Source organism: Dipteris shenzhenensis, chromosome 17, assembly GCF_047967505.1.
Source record: "Dipteris shenzhenensis isolate YYH24624 ecotype China chromosome 17, Dip_SZ_1.0, whole genome shotgun sequence".
Classification (NCBI taxonomy): Eukaryota; Viridiplantae; Streptophyta; class Polypodiopsida; order Gleicheniales; family Dipteridaceae; genus Dipteris; species Dipteris shenzhenensis.
Genome location: NC_141612.1, coordinates 27,106,307 through 27,121,973, shown reverse-complemented (window position 1 = coordinate 27,121,973; position 15,667 = coordinate 27,106,307). Strand labels below are relative to the sequence as shown.

The window sequence follows — 15,667 nt, the reverse complement described above, 5'->3', positions numbered from 1 at the left end:
AGTCAAAGGAGCCTTTACAAGTAAACGATGTGTTCATGTTATTCAAGACAAGGAGCACTACCTCATCAAGGAAGATCTTTCTCAAGAGACTTAACAAAATCCATGCAAGTGAAATAGAAGCCATAGAAAAGAATGGGACTACGGAGTTGGTTCCAAGTCCATTGAAACGGTTGGTTATTGGTGTCACATAGCTTTTCAGACCAAGTACGGGTCCATCAATAACCACAACACCAGACTTGTGGCTAAGGGCTATGCTCAACATCCAAGAACCAACTATGAGGACACCTACAACAAGATTGCCACGTTTCAGACAATTCTTGACCTTGCCTCTCAACATACCAGATGGATGTTAAATTTGCACTCTTGAATGGTGACTTGTAGGAGGAGCTATATGTTGAGCAGCGTCTAAGCTTTGAGGTTTGGTTTGGAACTTGAAGAAGGCCTTGTACGGTCTTTAACAGGCTCCCAAGGCTTGGAACAAGAAGATTGATGCCGTCTTTGAAAAGAAGGGTCTCCAAAGATTAGTTGCAGATCCAAATTTCTCTCTCTTTCAAGAACGAGGTATGGTCACATTGATTATCCTCCAGCAGCTGCTGCATCAATACTCCCAACTCACTAGGATTATTTCACATCCAGCCACTAAGAGGGGTGTTTGGACTCGGTTCATCTCCTGTATGTACCAAAGGGAGTGAGGGCCTTTATTGTTGGTGCGCCCACTCGAGGATGGTAGGTTGTCTACTTCTTCATTCGCTGGTTTTCTGCTAGAAATAGGGCAGACTTTGCCAAGACATAGCGGCTTAATGTATGAGCTGGATGTACACAACCACTTGCAGGAGCACTAGCTATCGTCAGTCAGGCCACTTGACCAACCACCCAGGCCATACAGACAAGAAACCATCAAGGTTTCCAAAGATTAGTACTTCTCTCTCTTTCGGGAACGAGGTATGGTCACATTAATTATCCTCTATGTGGATGATCTCATACTGATTTGTAGTCATGTGGAACAAATAGCCATGGCAAAGCTTGCCTTGTTTAGAGTTTGTGATGATGGATTTAAACTTACTCCATTCCCTTTTGGGAGACAGACTCAAAGGGGATTCTTTATTTCTCAGCAGCATTACGTTCATGAGTAGTTGAAGGCCTTTGGGATAACTGCAAGCCTATTTCATCTCTAGTGGACCCGAATACCAAACTTACTATAGGGCCAGCCTTTGACAGACAAAGGGCAGTATATCTAACACTAATATCTCACAACACCAAAATACAGCCACCATGTACCATTGCCATTGCCCAGCATACAATTTCACAGCATAGCATCACTAAACCATACAAAACAAGGGAGGCTAGAATGCCCCTACTTAATAGCATACACAGTGATACCTATTGGCCCCAACACTTGGCGCCCTTGGTACTAGGGTTATGATTTCAAAATGGTATGAATGATGCTCTAACCCCAAATAGGTGTAGCTCACAATGACTAACATGGTTAGAAACTCAGCAAGAATGACAGTAGCACAAAAAGCAGAAGGAGAAGACAAGAATTTGGCCAACAAAAGGAGCCAGCTCGAAACAGCCTCAAAAGATGGTTGCACAGCAGATAGCAGACTCTGGTGGGAGGGAGTTGTCCTTGACTAACTTCCAGCACCAGAAAAGGTCATAAAAGAGGGCGTCCAACAAGCTATTGCAAATCCCAACCACCAGAATGAAGATTCTAGCCCACAGAGACCTCAGAAATCAGTGCGCCTAGCACCAGACAGGAGCTAGGAGTGAGGCGTCCAAGAATATGGCTCCAAATGAAGAAAAGGAGAACTTCAATCGCGAAGAAAGTTGAGACAAGCTTCAGAAAAGGCCCAAAATGAAGATGCCTAGGCCCAGGGAGCATGCCAGCAGTAGGAAACACCAAGGGGAGGAGATCTCACATGGAGAAAGCTTCGAAAATGACCTCAGCCAACCAAGAGAGCTGCAAAAATCCGCCATCCTCAGAAGAAGACTCCTCTGGTAGGGGAGAAGACCCAGAACAACAAGGAAGACCAAGGAAGGGCTCCAAGGCCTTCCAAGTGCTTCCAGATGTGACACACAGGTACCACAAGTCAAGCAGAGAGGCCACACATGCTCCACACACAAACACATGGCAAAAAAGGCGTGGGATTTTAATGCCCCTAGGGGGTCACTTTGGAACTCATGACCCTAATGCTTGAAACCAATGACCCTAGTATATAGGACCTCTAGTGGGTCAATTTTTTAAAGCATGACCCCACTGAACTAAACCAATGACCTTAGAGAATAGAACCACTCTAATAGCACTAGGAGTTGCACTTGTTGCACATGAAATCATAGGTACCCTTTCGACATTAACTAATGCCCCTAGCCTGGCACCCCTAGGCCAAATTCAATGACAGTTAGTTTAATCACTTCACCATCACCATCATGTCCCCGTGACACTCACTAAGCATGATCCTTGTGCACAAGTTGATGCCTCCTTGTAATGAATGCTTGTCGGTTCATTCTAAACACCAGATTGGACTTAAATTTTCCAATGGGGCTATTGAGCTCATTTGTGCAAACACCTTTCAAGACTCACTGGGATGCAACTTGCAGTATATGCAAAGTACGAAGGATTTTGTGCTCAATTATGACAATGGAGGGGGATTGAAGGATAGAGTCACGCTCCGAGATTGGAGTGGGAGGAGATCCAAACGAGATCTACTTCAGGATACACTTGGCTTGGGAGCATTGAGCACCAACCAACCGTGGCCTTGTCTCCTACTAAGGCAAAGTATCGGTCGTGTGGCTGAGGAGGTTACTTGGCCGGAAAAAGTTTCAGCAAAAGGAACCCACTGTTATCCAGTGCAACAACTAGAGCTGTATAGCTATTGCTCAAAATCCAGTATTCCATGCGCAAACCAAACATATAGAGTTAGTTATCACTTTGTTCAAGAGAAGATTTTGGATGGTGACATCTTGGTAGTTTTTTGTTCAATGGAGGGCAATGCAGCAGACATCTTCATGAAGCCTCTTCCACAGCAAATGCACTCCCAATTCACTGTGAGGGCCTTTGTTGTGGGTGTGCCCAAGGATGGTAAGTTCTCTGCTAGAAATAGGGGGGGACTTTGCCAAGGCAAAGGGGCTGGATGTATGAGCTCGATGTACACGTAAATATGGCCAGACAACCACCTGCCTGGAGGACTAGCTGTCACCAGTCAGGCCACCCGACCAGCCAACCAGGCCAGACATCCTGTACAGACAGCAAACCAGCAGAACCCCCCCAAAAAAAACGCCTATTAAAAGGGGTCATTGCCCCGTTCTTGTACCCATCTGTTTGGTGTAATAAAGCAGATACTTTCCTCTTGCATTCTCCTTCGAATTTCTGCTCTCTCCGTTTGTATCATTTCTGATATGCACACCACTAATGCACTCTCTACGTGGCTTCTAAAGGGTCTTGAACCTCCAAGGAACCTTCCAAGAGGGTCTTGGAATCATGATCGCTGGGAGGGCTTTATTCCTAGCTCCCACACTCTTGACAACACCTTCACCTGGTCTTCAACAATGAACAAGCTACTGATTTTGATCGTATGAGACTGAACAAGCATACGTGCATACAGGTATTACAAAGACACAATTAAGTCTCGACAAATACCTCCAATCGAGGTATAAGATGCAGCCTCAGGGCAGCCTCATGCACTAATTTTCTGTGTCGAGCAAGAATAGGTGAAGACTGTTGAAAAAAGTACGAGTAACAAGGTTATTGCAACACTAGGTGTCCCAAGTTAGCATGCCATGTGGTAATGCCACATATTGGTGCTTCATAAACCACTAAGAATTCTTGTTGGTAGTAGAATCATTTAGCTCTGGTGACATCATGTTTTAAAGTTCTATTCTGTCTCTTCTTTGTACCCCAAAGTTCTGTTAAGCTTTTTATGGAATTTGGAGTGAACTTGGTTTTAAAGCTTGTAAAATTTGACATTTGTCTACTAATTTTGTGAATGCATAGCTCTGATTTTGAATCACTAACATGGGAGCTGTTTTTTTGAAGTTCAGGAAGTTTAGATTAAAAATCACAAGACTATTTATTTTTTTCGGTTGATAAGGCAGTTTTCTAGTGTATCTGTGAATAGCCTAGACTTGCTTTCCCAAAGTTGAAAGCCAAGACTTGCTTTCCCAAAGTTGAAAGCCAAGACTTGCTTTCCCAAAGTTGAAAGCCAAATGCATACGTGTGAGTTTGCAACAGCACTATTGACCTGCATAAGTACCTTGAGCAAATGATGTCCTGATCAGAAATTTATCCAGCCTGATGGTTTCCATTAGGAAAAGAGAAGGATTTACTATGTTGAGTGCAAATTATCTTGCACATCAATTTGGCATATATAAACTTCCCTCGGACTGCTCTCATTTTCTGAAGGGCGTCTCAAGATATATTTACAAATGCACATACAGTGACGGGAAAACCTTTTCCAAGCTTTCACTGTATGGCATTGCATACACATTTGCGAGAAGAATGAAAGAGGAAATACACTATTAATATGGTACAACAAGGCCAGTTGTGATTTCTAAAGGATTACTTCACACATGAGGGATCCGATAATGAGGGGAGTATTTCACTTTTGATCACCGTCTGCCTGTAAAGTGTTGTACAGGGGAATATGTCCTTTTCAACAAGCCTATAAGGGAGTATGTCTTTCCCAACAACCATCCCTTTACACATGCTGTCTTAAATACACACTGGCACCCAATGTATAGGGCTCTTCCCATTATAAATGAACAGAACTCATACGGAAATTATTTCATCCAGCAAAGCATTCAGCTCTTATTGGGTACATTCATGTGTCTGGCCCTGATATTAAGGCAGCATTTTGAGTCCTTCTATCTGGGATAAGCCAGATGAAGTAGGCAATTCATGGTGAAGGTTTGTTGCTCAGGCATCAAACAAGAAGTGTGCTTGCCTCTGATATGACAGGATCTTCAGGAAAGACCTTCCAATCTGCCGTCCGATATCATGCAACAATTTCATAATTCAACCCTGGAAAAGAAGAGCCTTCGAAGGGGAATTCGACAAGGAGGTTCTGCCACCAATACCTTCCCATTAATCATTCGTTGTAGATGGGTCAAAGGCTTTGTCTATAAAAGAGCCAAAAGCACCAAGTTCAATCCTTCTGCTTTCCCTGCTTGGTGTCTCCAAATCCTCATTACCAGGCACCAATGTGCACCCAAGAGCTTCACGGAAAGTTGCCTCAGCAATTCCTGCAACTTTAAAACTCTCCTCCACAGAACTTCCTGCAAGCAGCCCATTGATATGTTTAACTTAGTCTCAGGTAAAACACTCTAATCGTAGGTTTCTATAAATGGATGAATTCCAAGGTCAAGCAAATCAAGGAAAGAACTGCAGCAAATTATAAAAGCCAATTCTTCTACAGCAAATCCCACACAAAATTAACAATCAGCAGTGGACAAAACAGACACTCTACCAATCCTACAACCAACAAACGAAGCTAACAATGGTCCAGAATAGGCATATCTTCTTACCCATTTCCATACTAGGTGCCTCAGAGAGTTTATTTTTCTGACAGACCATTGTTAGATCTTCAGTCACATCACAGAGGGGACTTCCCCCGCTATTTTGAGGTACGGGAAAACAGTTGTTAATATTTTGGCAAGAAATGCGTGTTGATATTTCATGCTCATCCGTGTCACTATCATCAGATTTCCTTCCATGTATGCTGAAACTACAACTACCTGCACTTCTCTCAAGAATTTTATTGCCTTTCTTGTTGATGCAAGCCTCCCTGGGAGATAATTGTATACTTTGAGCATAGATCATAGGTGCATGGCATATTTCTGCTTCGTCGCTGCTATCATGAGATCGTAGGTCTTCTTTGTGAAGCATCAACTCCAGTCCCTGTTCCTGTATAAACTGCACTGCTGAAGTTGTCCTCATCAATGGACCTCCGACTCTGGTCCAAGAATGATAGCCCGCCTCCATGCTTTCACTCTCACTGTCACTTCCATCATAGTAGTTGCGAGCAGACTTTAATGTTCCAACAGAAGGGCCACCCCAAGGTCCCCCTGCAGAATGCAATGATTGTTCTATCATCCCATCCTCGTCTAGCGAACCCCAAGAGCTCTCACGTGCAAGGCAGTTCCATGAGGGGATCCTCTTAGCTCCAAAGGACCTGGTTGTCAACCCAGATACTTGTAGCGAATTTCTTTCCAAACTCCTCTTCAGTCTGCGTCTATGATTAAGCTCCGATACACACTCATCTAGCATCAATTCAATGCCGCAGTTCGCATTGATTGCAGAAAGCTTCTCCCATGTGCAACGCCTTCCCTGATTTACTGCTTTTTGTAGCTCCAATGGGGTTGGGTTTTGTATGATTTTAGCGAACTGAAAGACAAGCAGCAGCTAAACTATGGTGAGAGCGAGAAGGGGGCCTGATAAAAGCCAAAACTTGCTAACAAAACAGATACTTGCTACCAAATTGAGTGCACAAAGATCCTGCTTTTCCAAGAAAGAATGACAAGAATATTGTAGTTTGTAGCAACCTGTGCAAGTGTGGCAGGCATTACAACGGTGACATCTCCTTCCCAATCCTGGGCAAACAGCTTTGCAATACCACCCATGGGAAATCCCAGTTCCCATATTTGATTGCACCTATGTTTCACCTCCATCTCTAACAAACGAGCCAGCTGCACGTAGTATACATGTTACAAAAAAACAACAGAAGTCAGGCCCTCGACAAGTGAAGACTTCTGCATAGATAATTAGACAGACCTTCAAAGCATTTACAAAACATTGCGAAGCAATCAGAGATTATGCTCTGAGCTCTGTGTGCATCACCGAATTTTAGGGGACCTGAACACCTCATCATTCATTCCATTTGAGAAGGCACAGAAGGGCACTTGTCAATCAAAGTTGAGATAAACAAAAATGAAGCAGCATATGATAGAAGTTTACTAAAAAAAGCACAATACTTTCCATGGAACTATTAAAACAAACTTGCCATAATCAAACCTCAGTAAGAATAAGATTCCTTTGGAATTCTAGCACCACGGCAACCCCAATGTAGAATGTGAACTAAAGAATGGCATGATCTAGATCCATGCACAAATGATGGTGATGGCAACCATGATCATACTTTCTCTCTCATCATACCAAGTGCACCATAGGACACTCCAACACAACCTCCAAACCAGAAAATTTCAAAAGAGATACCTTTGTAAGACTAGATTTTTTGTTGTTCTAAAGACCAAAAATCTACATAGAAAATAAAAGAGAAAATGAAAGAGAAGAAAAAAGAGGTAAACAAAAACTTTTATGAAAAACAAAGGAAGGCATACTTAGCAAGCAAAGCAACACTTATGTCGTCATTAGTGCTGTAATGAAGGGAAAAAAGGACCAAGTAAGAGGCCCTTTAGGTGGAAAATGTGGAGGGACTATATAAGTCCCCATCCACCCCCTACTATGTACCTTTTGAGGTGACATCTAATCCTATCTACTCCCTCCTCCTTCCTCTTACGTGCTGCCTACTCTCTCTCCCAATCTCTCTCTTCCCCTCACTCTTCCTCTCCCTCTACTCCTTCCTCTGCTTCTCTCCTGCCATCTTTGGCCTTCACTAATTCCGCCCCTATCTCCTTCATTGCAAGTGCCCAAGCATAAGCAACTATACTGGGTTTCTAAAGACCTGCGGAGTGTCTTTTTTTTCCCCCAAAGAATGACCCGTGGAGTCTCTTGGCAAAACCCAATGCTTACTAAAATACGTCAAATAAACAAAAGAGAAAGAAAACAAGATATAAAGAAGAAAGGAAGAAGGTGACTAAGAAAAAATTTTAGTCAAAATAAACAAGCAAGTCAAGAAACAAAATCTTCCAAAAAACAAGAATAATCTCTCTCTCTCTCTCTCTCTCTCTCTCTCTCTCTCTCTCACTCTTATTTAAAACATAAAAAGCTAAATGGACCCTTTACACCTATGTATCGCTTCCTACAAAGAGGCAAAATTACATTCCTAACTTAGAAAGCACAAGCATACTTAATCAAACTCTCTTTTGAAACTAAAAGAAAAACGGTCTTTTCACCTTCCCACTTTTTGTTTTCAGCTTACGTTCAATCATTCTAAACATACCTAAGGCCAATACACCATAGATAAAAGACTTCATATCTAAGATTGTGCGTACTTTTTTTATTATTTTCCTTGGATTATACCTCTTGTGTAATAGTAAAGTGATCAAATTTCTACTCCTTAGTTGTACAAAGGCGGGAAAATCTATGGAATTGGAAAGAAATGACTCCGTATTTTGCCAAATCAGAAATGTTTGAGTCAATATGAGGCATTTTATAATGTGTAAACCACTATATTCAGATTGCTCACGTTTATCGTATATATCAACCTCTAATCCTATGGTAGATTGAGAAAGTCTAAGATCTAAGAAAACACAAGAATCCCCTCTTGAAGTGCAATGCAGTTCACAAGAGTCACGAGGATATATTCCTTCTCCAAAAGCACAAGCATCTTTGTACATAAAGTCTTGAAAGTCAAGAACATCTAGTACAAATAAATCATCTATAAAATGCCTAATTGGCTAAGCTTATGTAAAATGATAGGGCAGGTATTGATAGAAATAAGACGTTGCATAGACTCAAAACTTACTACCTTTGTGTATCAAAACTAGAACATTTCAAAAGAGCCAATATACCTAGATGAATCCAAGAACATTCCCAAACTCATCCTCTAAAAACACAACATAGTGCAGTTTCAATCTCATGATAGTCACTCATAAGGTTGAAAACCATAAACTCCATCACGCATAGTAGGGACTAGCTACTATGACATCCCTACTGACGTCATCAGCGCCCAACAGTGGGTGTAGACCATAGTATAAAAATATGCTCTCACACATACAAATCCACACACCCACCCATACTTTAGCATCCATTTATACAAAGTCTTCGTACTGAGTTTCTGTCGACACTCCGGAGGTGAAGGGCAGACTCAACCATGACGAAGGCTAGCACTAAAAGAGAAGGCTAATCAAAAAGTAGAGTCCAAAATCTCTTCATTCAAGCTACAACTGCTTGTGAAGTCTAAACGATTTCATTTTAGTCTCTCCAAAACAAGCATCTAAATCTAGCTGTTAGGGCAACTCACCATTTAAGATAGAAAGAATTATCGCATTACCAGCAGGCCACAACATGGACGAAAAACTTCACAAGGTGAAATTTGCATGTCCCCTTATATGGCAGAACGTTTCAAAAGAGCCAAGCATAAAGAAGGAATAACTACAAGAGTAAAAATAGTAATTGCCTGACGACGCTGAGCCACCTTGCCTTCCTCTAAATGCACATTTGCTACAGGGACGGCCAATTGAATGCCTTGAAGATGTGAGTGCAGCATTGGCAAAGCCAACTATTAAAACTGATCAAAGCACATATGCTAATGTGGAAGCCAGAAGACCACAAGAGAGAACACCAATCTCCTCATTGCTGCCCCAAAAGTGGGTGTGGTCAAGCTGAGTATCTCCAAAAGCACGCTCCTCCAAAGGTACATTGTATCAGAAAAGCCGGGTGTAAAGGCCCTTACTGTTGTCAGCCATGTAGGCTGGTTCGCTACTCGAATGAGCTAGCAAGAGTCGGCCCGTTGGTCAGCACAATCAACCTATCCAGGACGATTTTGACAAACTCAATCGGTTGCCTTTACAGGCCCATCTGGTCACTCGAACAACCTGCAAGGCCTTGATGTGGGTTCCAAATGCCCTTAATAGTGACCTCCAAAATGGTCAATACATGGGATGTGCATGTGGGTGACCTCCAAAATGGTCGATACATGGGATGTGCATGTGGGTGGACCTGAACATAACTTGTCCCAAACATGACTATCCTCTTGTGCTGGTCGCTCGATCAACCTACATGGCCTTGGTGTGGGTTCCAAATGGCCTTACTGGTGACCTTCAACATGGTCAGTACATGGGATGTGTATATGGGTGGACCTGAATGATGCCCATAACTTGCCCCAAACATGCCTATCCTACTTGTGCCTTGGCTCTCTCGTGCATATGGGTGGACCAGCATGATGCGACCAGTCTCCTCCAATGGCAGGGCATCCGCAGACTGACTAAACCCAACACAGAAACAATGGCATGGCATTCACTTTGAGCAATTTATGCACCAAGATAGCCATCAAGACCAAGCTGTTTCTTACAGACTGTGCTCTATTATCGCCCCAGTTATTTCCCTTCTTGAAGCCAGTGTTGGTTTGTCACCTCACAATCAAGAATCTTGGCCCTTGCAATGGAAACTGGAATTTAGTTCTTGATGCTTATGAGGGGTTAGTCATTTTCTGTTATATTCGAACAGCAAATATTGAAAACCAGAGGGGTGCTGTTGTCGAGGCAAAAGGGTAGCCATGTCAAAGCAAAGGGAGCCTCTAGCACTGCAAGGTGCATCCCAAGGAGAATCAGCAGTATGGCAGAACTATGATGCACAGGCTGAGCAGCACTTGTTCAAACTGCAGGATATATGGCAGATTCAGGTGTCAAGGCTGTATGGCGAATGCAGGAGGAAATATAGCACAATCAGCAGGCTGCGCAGCCAGGGCAGGAGGCCGTAGGACAGCAGGGAGGCTAGGTAGATTGATTGGAAGCTGTACAGCAGACAGGGAGGTCGGTATGAATTGAGCAGAGGCTGCTAAATGGCAGGGGGTGTTGTAGAGCGACGCAGGGTGCAGAGCACTGATAGTCGCCACAGTTTGCAGGGGGTAGGCAGCAGGTTGTATGCAGAAAAGTTGCAGCTGTTTGCAAGGGGGGTAGGCTGCAAGTCGCGGCTGTTTGTAGGGGAGGTAGAGTGCCGTTTGCACGTGTCCTCCGAATTATATGGTCTCCAAAGGGTGCCCTTTGGATAGAGATAAGGATTGAGTGTCCTATTAATTGTACATGTGTCCCTTCACAAAGGGTGGATGCTTGGCACACTTTGGTCACGACAGGGTTTAACCCATCACTGTCATGAAAGGGTGTGACTTATGCACCTCGTCATGTGCATGGCGTGAAAGGGTGCATCCATTTGAAGGGGTGTGTTCCTTTGAAGGATTGTTGCTCTTCAAGAATGTTTGTGTCCTTTCATGAAAAGGTATGTGCTTTCAATGTATGAGCGTGTATTTTCACGAACCTGTGTGACCCTTGGTATGAGGGGATGTGTCCCTTCACAAAAGGTAGACCTCAAAAATGAATGCGTGTCACCCTTCATGAAAGGGTGTGTTCCCTTTGGTGAAAAGGTGTGCCCTTTCAAGATGGGGTATGCCCCTTAGTTGAAGAGATATAACTCTTCTAGAAAAAAGTGTTTCCATTCGATGAAAGAAGTTCGTCCCATGGTCTAGGATAGCCCAAGCACACGAAGGGGCACGCGTATGGTTGTGCTCATTCATGCCATCTAGTGACATGAGGAATGGAGAGGCCACTACGAAATCAAGTGGTGGCGCAATGGGTGAAAATTTTCTTGATGCTTATCTCCATCTGTTCCATGCACAATGCATAGAATACCTTCTAGCATATGTGGGTATCAAATAGAGGCTAGAAGAAGAAGGGCATTTCAAACTGGGTAGGTGTAAGATTTGCTCTCATAGCACTATAAGAAGTCCAAGTAATCTGATATCATTAGTGAGCCGAGGAGCCAAAAGGAGACTATAATGACAGCAAAGAACAAAAATAAGTGTTTTTTTTATCCCTATCTCTTATGTAGAGAGAGAGAGAGAGAGAGAGAGCCACACATGTAAAGGTATGAATTCCAAACGTGTGCCTAAAGAGGGGTGTAGCTCTTGTGGAGAGTGCAACCCTTGATAAGAGGGTGTGTTACAATGTTTCAAATAGATATATACCTTTGTAAGACTAGAGTATATCCAATCATACAAATTTAGATTTTTTTGTTGATAAGAGGGTGTGTTACAACGTTTCAAATAGAAGTGTCCTCGCCATAATTGTATGCCTCTTTGGAAGAGTTGTAGCTCTTATGAAGGGTTGTGCTTTATGGAAAGTGACCTGTCGATAACGTATACCCTCACACAAGTGCCCATTCATCCAACCATCCATAAGTATAAGGTTTTAGGAAAGAAATATGTGAAGGATTGTGATAGGTTGTCCTTGTATTCCCTAGAGAGGCCAATGAATCTTAGGATGAACCATGGCACTTGATGCCTTCATCCAAAATGAATCCACGGTACCACAAAAGTACAAAAAACAAGTGGTAATCCAACTTCCAAGTAAATTAGGCTCTCCTCCTTAAGTAAGGAGGTGAAGTAAAAATACTCCATCCATAAATAGCGGTGTCCTAAATATAATCACCCTCGAGCAATCTTTAATCTCCCATCTCGTAGGGGTGAGGCAAACTATGTGACCCACAATCACCCTGCTTGTTTTGCCAGTGTGGTGAGGTGTCATGGTGGCTCTTTGGTGGGCTGCAAAGATGTCCCGGATCTGCGTCTGCCGAGCTGTCTCTCGCTGTGGCGGAGGACATGGTGTCTCCTCGAACTCTATATCCGCTATGTCAAGAGTGACACCTCATCTCTAACGGTCTCTTCTAAGGAGAGCTGAGATAGACCGGACGTCAATAGTGCGTGCTATGGTCACTCTTTGTAGCAGAGAGAGAGAGAGAGAGAGAGAGAGATTTCACTAGCAAATGGCCTCCTATCTGGAGTATTTGTGAGTACATCTTGTAACACATGTATCAATCCATGGCCCCAATTTGTGGGCCTGGTAATGAGGAGGATTTACTGCCTATTTTGCTGAGAAAGTTCTCCAGACTTGTATATCTAGCGAGTATATATGAGAGCTAGTGTGATCTGAGGGATGCTTATTCTGTTACCAGTGTAGTGAGGTGTATGCTACCCTAGTATCTTTGATGGTGTCAGAGCCCACAGGATCTACTTCAAGTAGCTTAAAACAAAAGGAAGAATGCAAGGAAATTGCTGAAAGCAAGGGGTGAAAGGGCCAGGTGGCACGAAACGACGCAACAGGGAAGAATGGCAGAAGGGCTGGCAAAAAAAAACTCACCGGTGGCAGCCATAGCTCACAGAAAGGCAAGAAGGGCTGGGCTGCAAAGGGCAACGAGGGGCAGGGAAGAGGGAGCAGAGGGTAGAGAGAGAGAGAGAGATCACTAGCAATGGCCCCCTACATCTGGATATCAGTGACTTTCCTGAGTAACTTCTCCAGACGTGTATGTTTCTATTATATCTACTTGCATGCACAAGAGCGAGTCAAATCTGAGAGCTAATGTGATCTGAGAGAACTTATTCCGTTGCAAGGATAATAAAGTGAATGCCACCCTAGTATATCTGACACAGTGTCAGAACCCACAGGATCTACTTTAAGTGATCTATTCCAACACTGACCAAAGGAGCCTTTCATGTGAAGGAAGGAGACTCTGCACATTGCGAATGTGCCTTTGTCAAGTATTTTTGCAAAATTTCCCAACCTCGCTCGAAATTCACCTGTTCTTATATGGCCATATGTCCTTTGTACCATTGCCACTTATGGGACTTAAATGCTATTGATGGCACATCACTTGTCATTTGAGAGCTTTCTAATTTGAATCTTGCTTACGGAATTTTTTTGAATTTTGCTTACCGATGGTTCTAATTTGAATCTTGCTTTTGGAACTTTTTTGAAACAAAAAACGCCTACACAACCTAGCATTGTCAAGAAAACAAAATAAATACACGTGGAAATTTTCCAAAAGTAACATCAACTCTCCACGAAAGCACTTCCTCCTATGGATCATTGAGGTTAAGAAGAGATTTGGAAGCACTTTTAGTACCTCATACACTGTGAAAGCATGTCCCAATGGGGTGTTTTTCACGTGCACATACCTTTGCAGCAAAATCTCCTCCATATGCCCTGACAATATCTTTAACCCTCAGCAGAGGAGCAATATGAGGATTGGCCTGGCTGACAATGAAGTGATTCACATTGAAAAGCTCCTTCAGTTGAACCATGGGCAAGTCACTTTCTAAACTGCCATCTCTCCAATGTCGAACTCCAAGGCCTTGTTCTTCTGGACCTACCTGCACAGGGGTGTGATATGGTACCAGCTGACCGTGCCTATCCTTTGCCATCAGTTCTTGGGCCTCAAAAAGACCAGGAAAGGCACAAGATGCTGTTACAGCACTCCAAATAACAACATGAGGCGATGTAAGATAATTTAAACACCGCGGAGGCTCATGTCTCCTGGGGGAACAGACTGAGATTCCGAGTACCCTGCCGGTAGTATCGTAAGCTTCTTGAAAAGTCATATTTTGAGTCAGTTCCCGTAACATATGTTGAAGACGACGAATCTCATGAACTGCGCCTCGGGTAAACACCCTGCTGACGATGGTGAAGATGCCCCCCAACTGATCGAAGAATTGTAAGGTCGGCATATTATCCCCGAAAAAACTCTGCAGCTCTGTCCAGGTACGAGTGGCAATGACGGAACAGATAATTGAACCAACGCTTGCCCCAGCTACAACCCGTGGAAGAAGACGGTGCTCAATGAGGGTTCTCACAACTCCGACATGGAATCCTCCCAAAGATGCTCCCCCACTTAATAGAAGTGCTGTTCTCCCGAATGCATGCCTTGTCTCCCGAATGAAAGCAAGCTTCTCTTCCAGGGGTAAATCTTCGGTATCCGAATCACATACTGCTTTGAGATGATATCGAACTTCATCAATGTAATCCTGAATAAGCCCAGGCACGTGAAGTCTTGCCATATGAAGCTCTGGGTTGCACATATTACCAAGGTTGCGCACTAAGTCGGTCCTGAGACAGAACACGATGTCCTGTATAATGCCTTCCTTGCGCCGCATTTGAAGCTCTTGGAGCTTCGTTCTGACCAAGTCCTCGTCGTAGAGATCCGAATCCTTCCGACGCCCACAGTCCTTCTCCAGCATGCGGGCGGCGTGCGCCCACTCATCGTAGGTGAAGGCGCTCTTCATGACGTTATTCCAAAATTTCCGACGGTAGGCGAGCTCGGCCTTGAAGCGGACCATGCGGGAGCGACGAAGGAGGAAGGCGGAGGCGAGGGCGAGGGCGAGGAGGAAGTGGGGGTTACGGGGGGAAAAGGGGGAGAGCAAGAGGTGGAAGAGGCGGGAAAAGGAGCGGAAGAATCGACGGAAACGGGAGAGGAGGAAGGAGAAGAGGTGGGAGAGGGAGGAACAGAAGAGCAAGCGGAGGGCGATGGCGCGGCCGAGGGCAGAAGAAGGGCCGATGGCGAAGGGACCGAGGGCAGCCTCGTCGCTGGAATCCATGGATCTTCGAAGCAATGGAAAAAGCACAGATGAACCAAAAGAGCAATTTTGAAAACAGAGGAATTTCAGAAACAAGAAGATGAAGAAGATGACGACGATGACAGAACAAGCCAATCGTTTGCTTTCATTAGCCAGAATTTCTCCCTTAGCCTTTGCCCAATTATCTATATAGATATATGTTTGCTAGCACCACAACTTCCCTTTCCCATTCCTTAGCCAGATGCCCCCACCGGGGGCCCTCGTCCCCTGCCCCTGGCCGCACCTGGTTAGATACGTGGAACCTTTCTCTGTAGAAACTCATGATGTTGAATTGTCTTGTGAATTAATTACCTCGAGTGAAATACAACAATCAAGAGTCTCACTCATCTCAATGCACACAGGGTTGTGAAAGCTAGCGGTGGCGTCAACAT

At 43.9% G+C, this 15,667-nt stretch overlaps 1 protein-coding gene across 2 annotated transcripts; it reads right to left on the bottom strand.

Annotated features, from left to right (window-relative positions):
- Positions 1-4,182: 4,182 nt before the first annotated feature.
- On the bottom strand, positions 4,183-15,371 carry LOC147891915 (triacylglycerol lipase SDP1-like). Of its 2 annotated transcripts, XM_087388270.1 has the most exons (5): positions 13,842-15,371; positions 6,538-6,681; positions 5,521-6,379; positions 5,074-5,271; positions 4,183-4,978 (listed from the first exon to the last, which is right to left on the bottom strand). In XM_087388270.1, the coding sequence occupies exons 1-4, from the start codon at positions 15,255-15,257 to the stop codon at positions 5,081-5,083; spliced, it is 2,610 nt and encodes an 869-aa protein (XP_087244396.1). In that variant the 5' UTR covers positions 15,258-15,371; the 3' UTR covers positions 4,183-4,978; positions 5,074-5,080. The 2 variants fall into 2 exon arrangements, with proteins under 2 accessions (XP_087244396.1, XP_087244395.1); XM_087388269.1 differs by having other exon boundaries at positions 4,183-5,271.
- Positions 15,372-15,667: the final 296 nt, after the last annotated feature.

Coding starts and splice junctions, on each gene's coding strand:
- LOC147891915 (XM_087388269.1), bottom strand. CDS start 15,257: ATGGATTCCAGCGACGAGGCTGCCCTCGGTCCCTTCGCCATCGGCCCT. Junction 6,682..13,841: donor GAGGAGATTTTGCTGCAAAG/GTATGTGCACGT, acceptor TACTACGTGCAG/CTGGCTCGTTTGTTAGAGAT. Junction 5,272..5,520: donor GGCACCTAGTATGGAAATGG/GTAAGAAGATAT, acceptor GGCTGCTTGCAG/GAAGTTCTGTGGAGGAGAGT.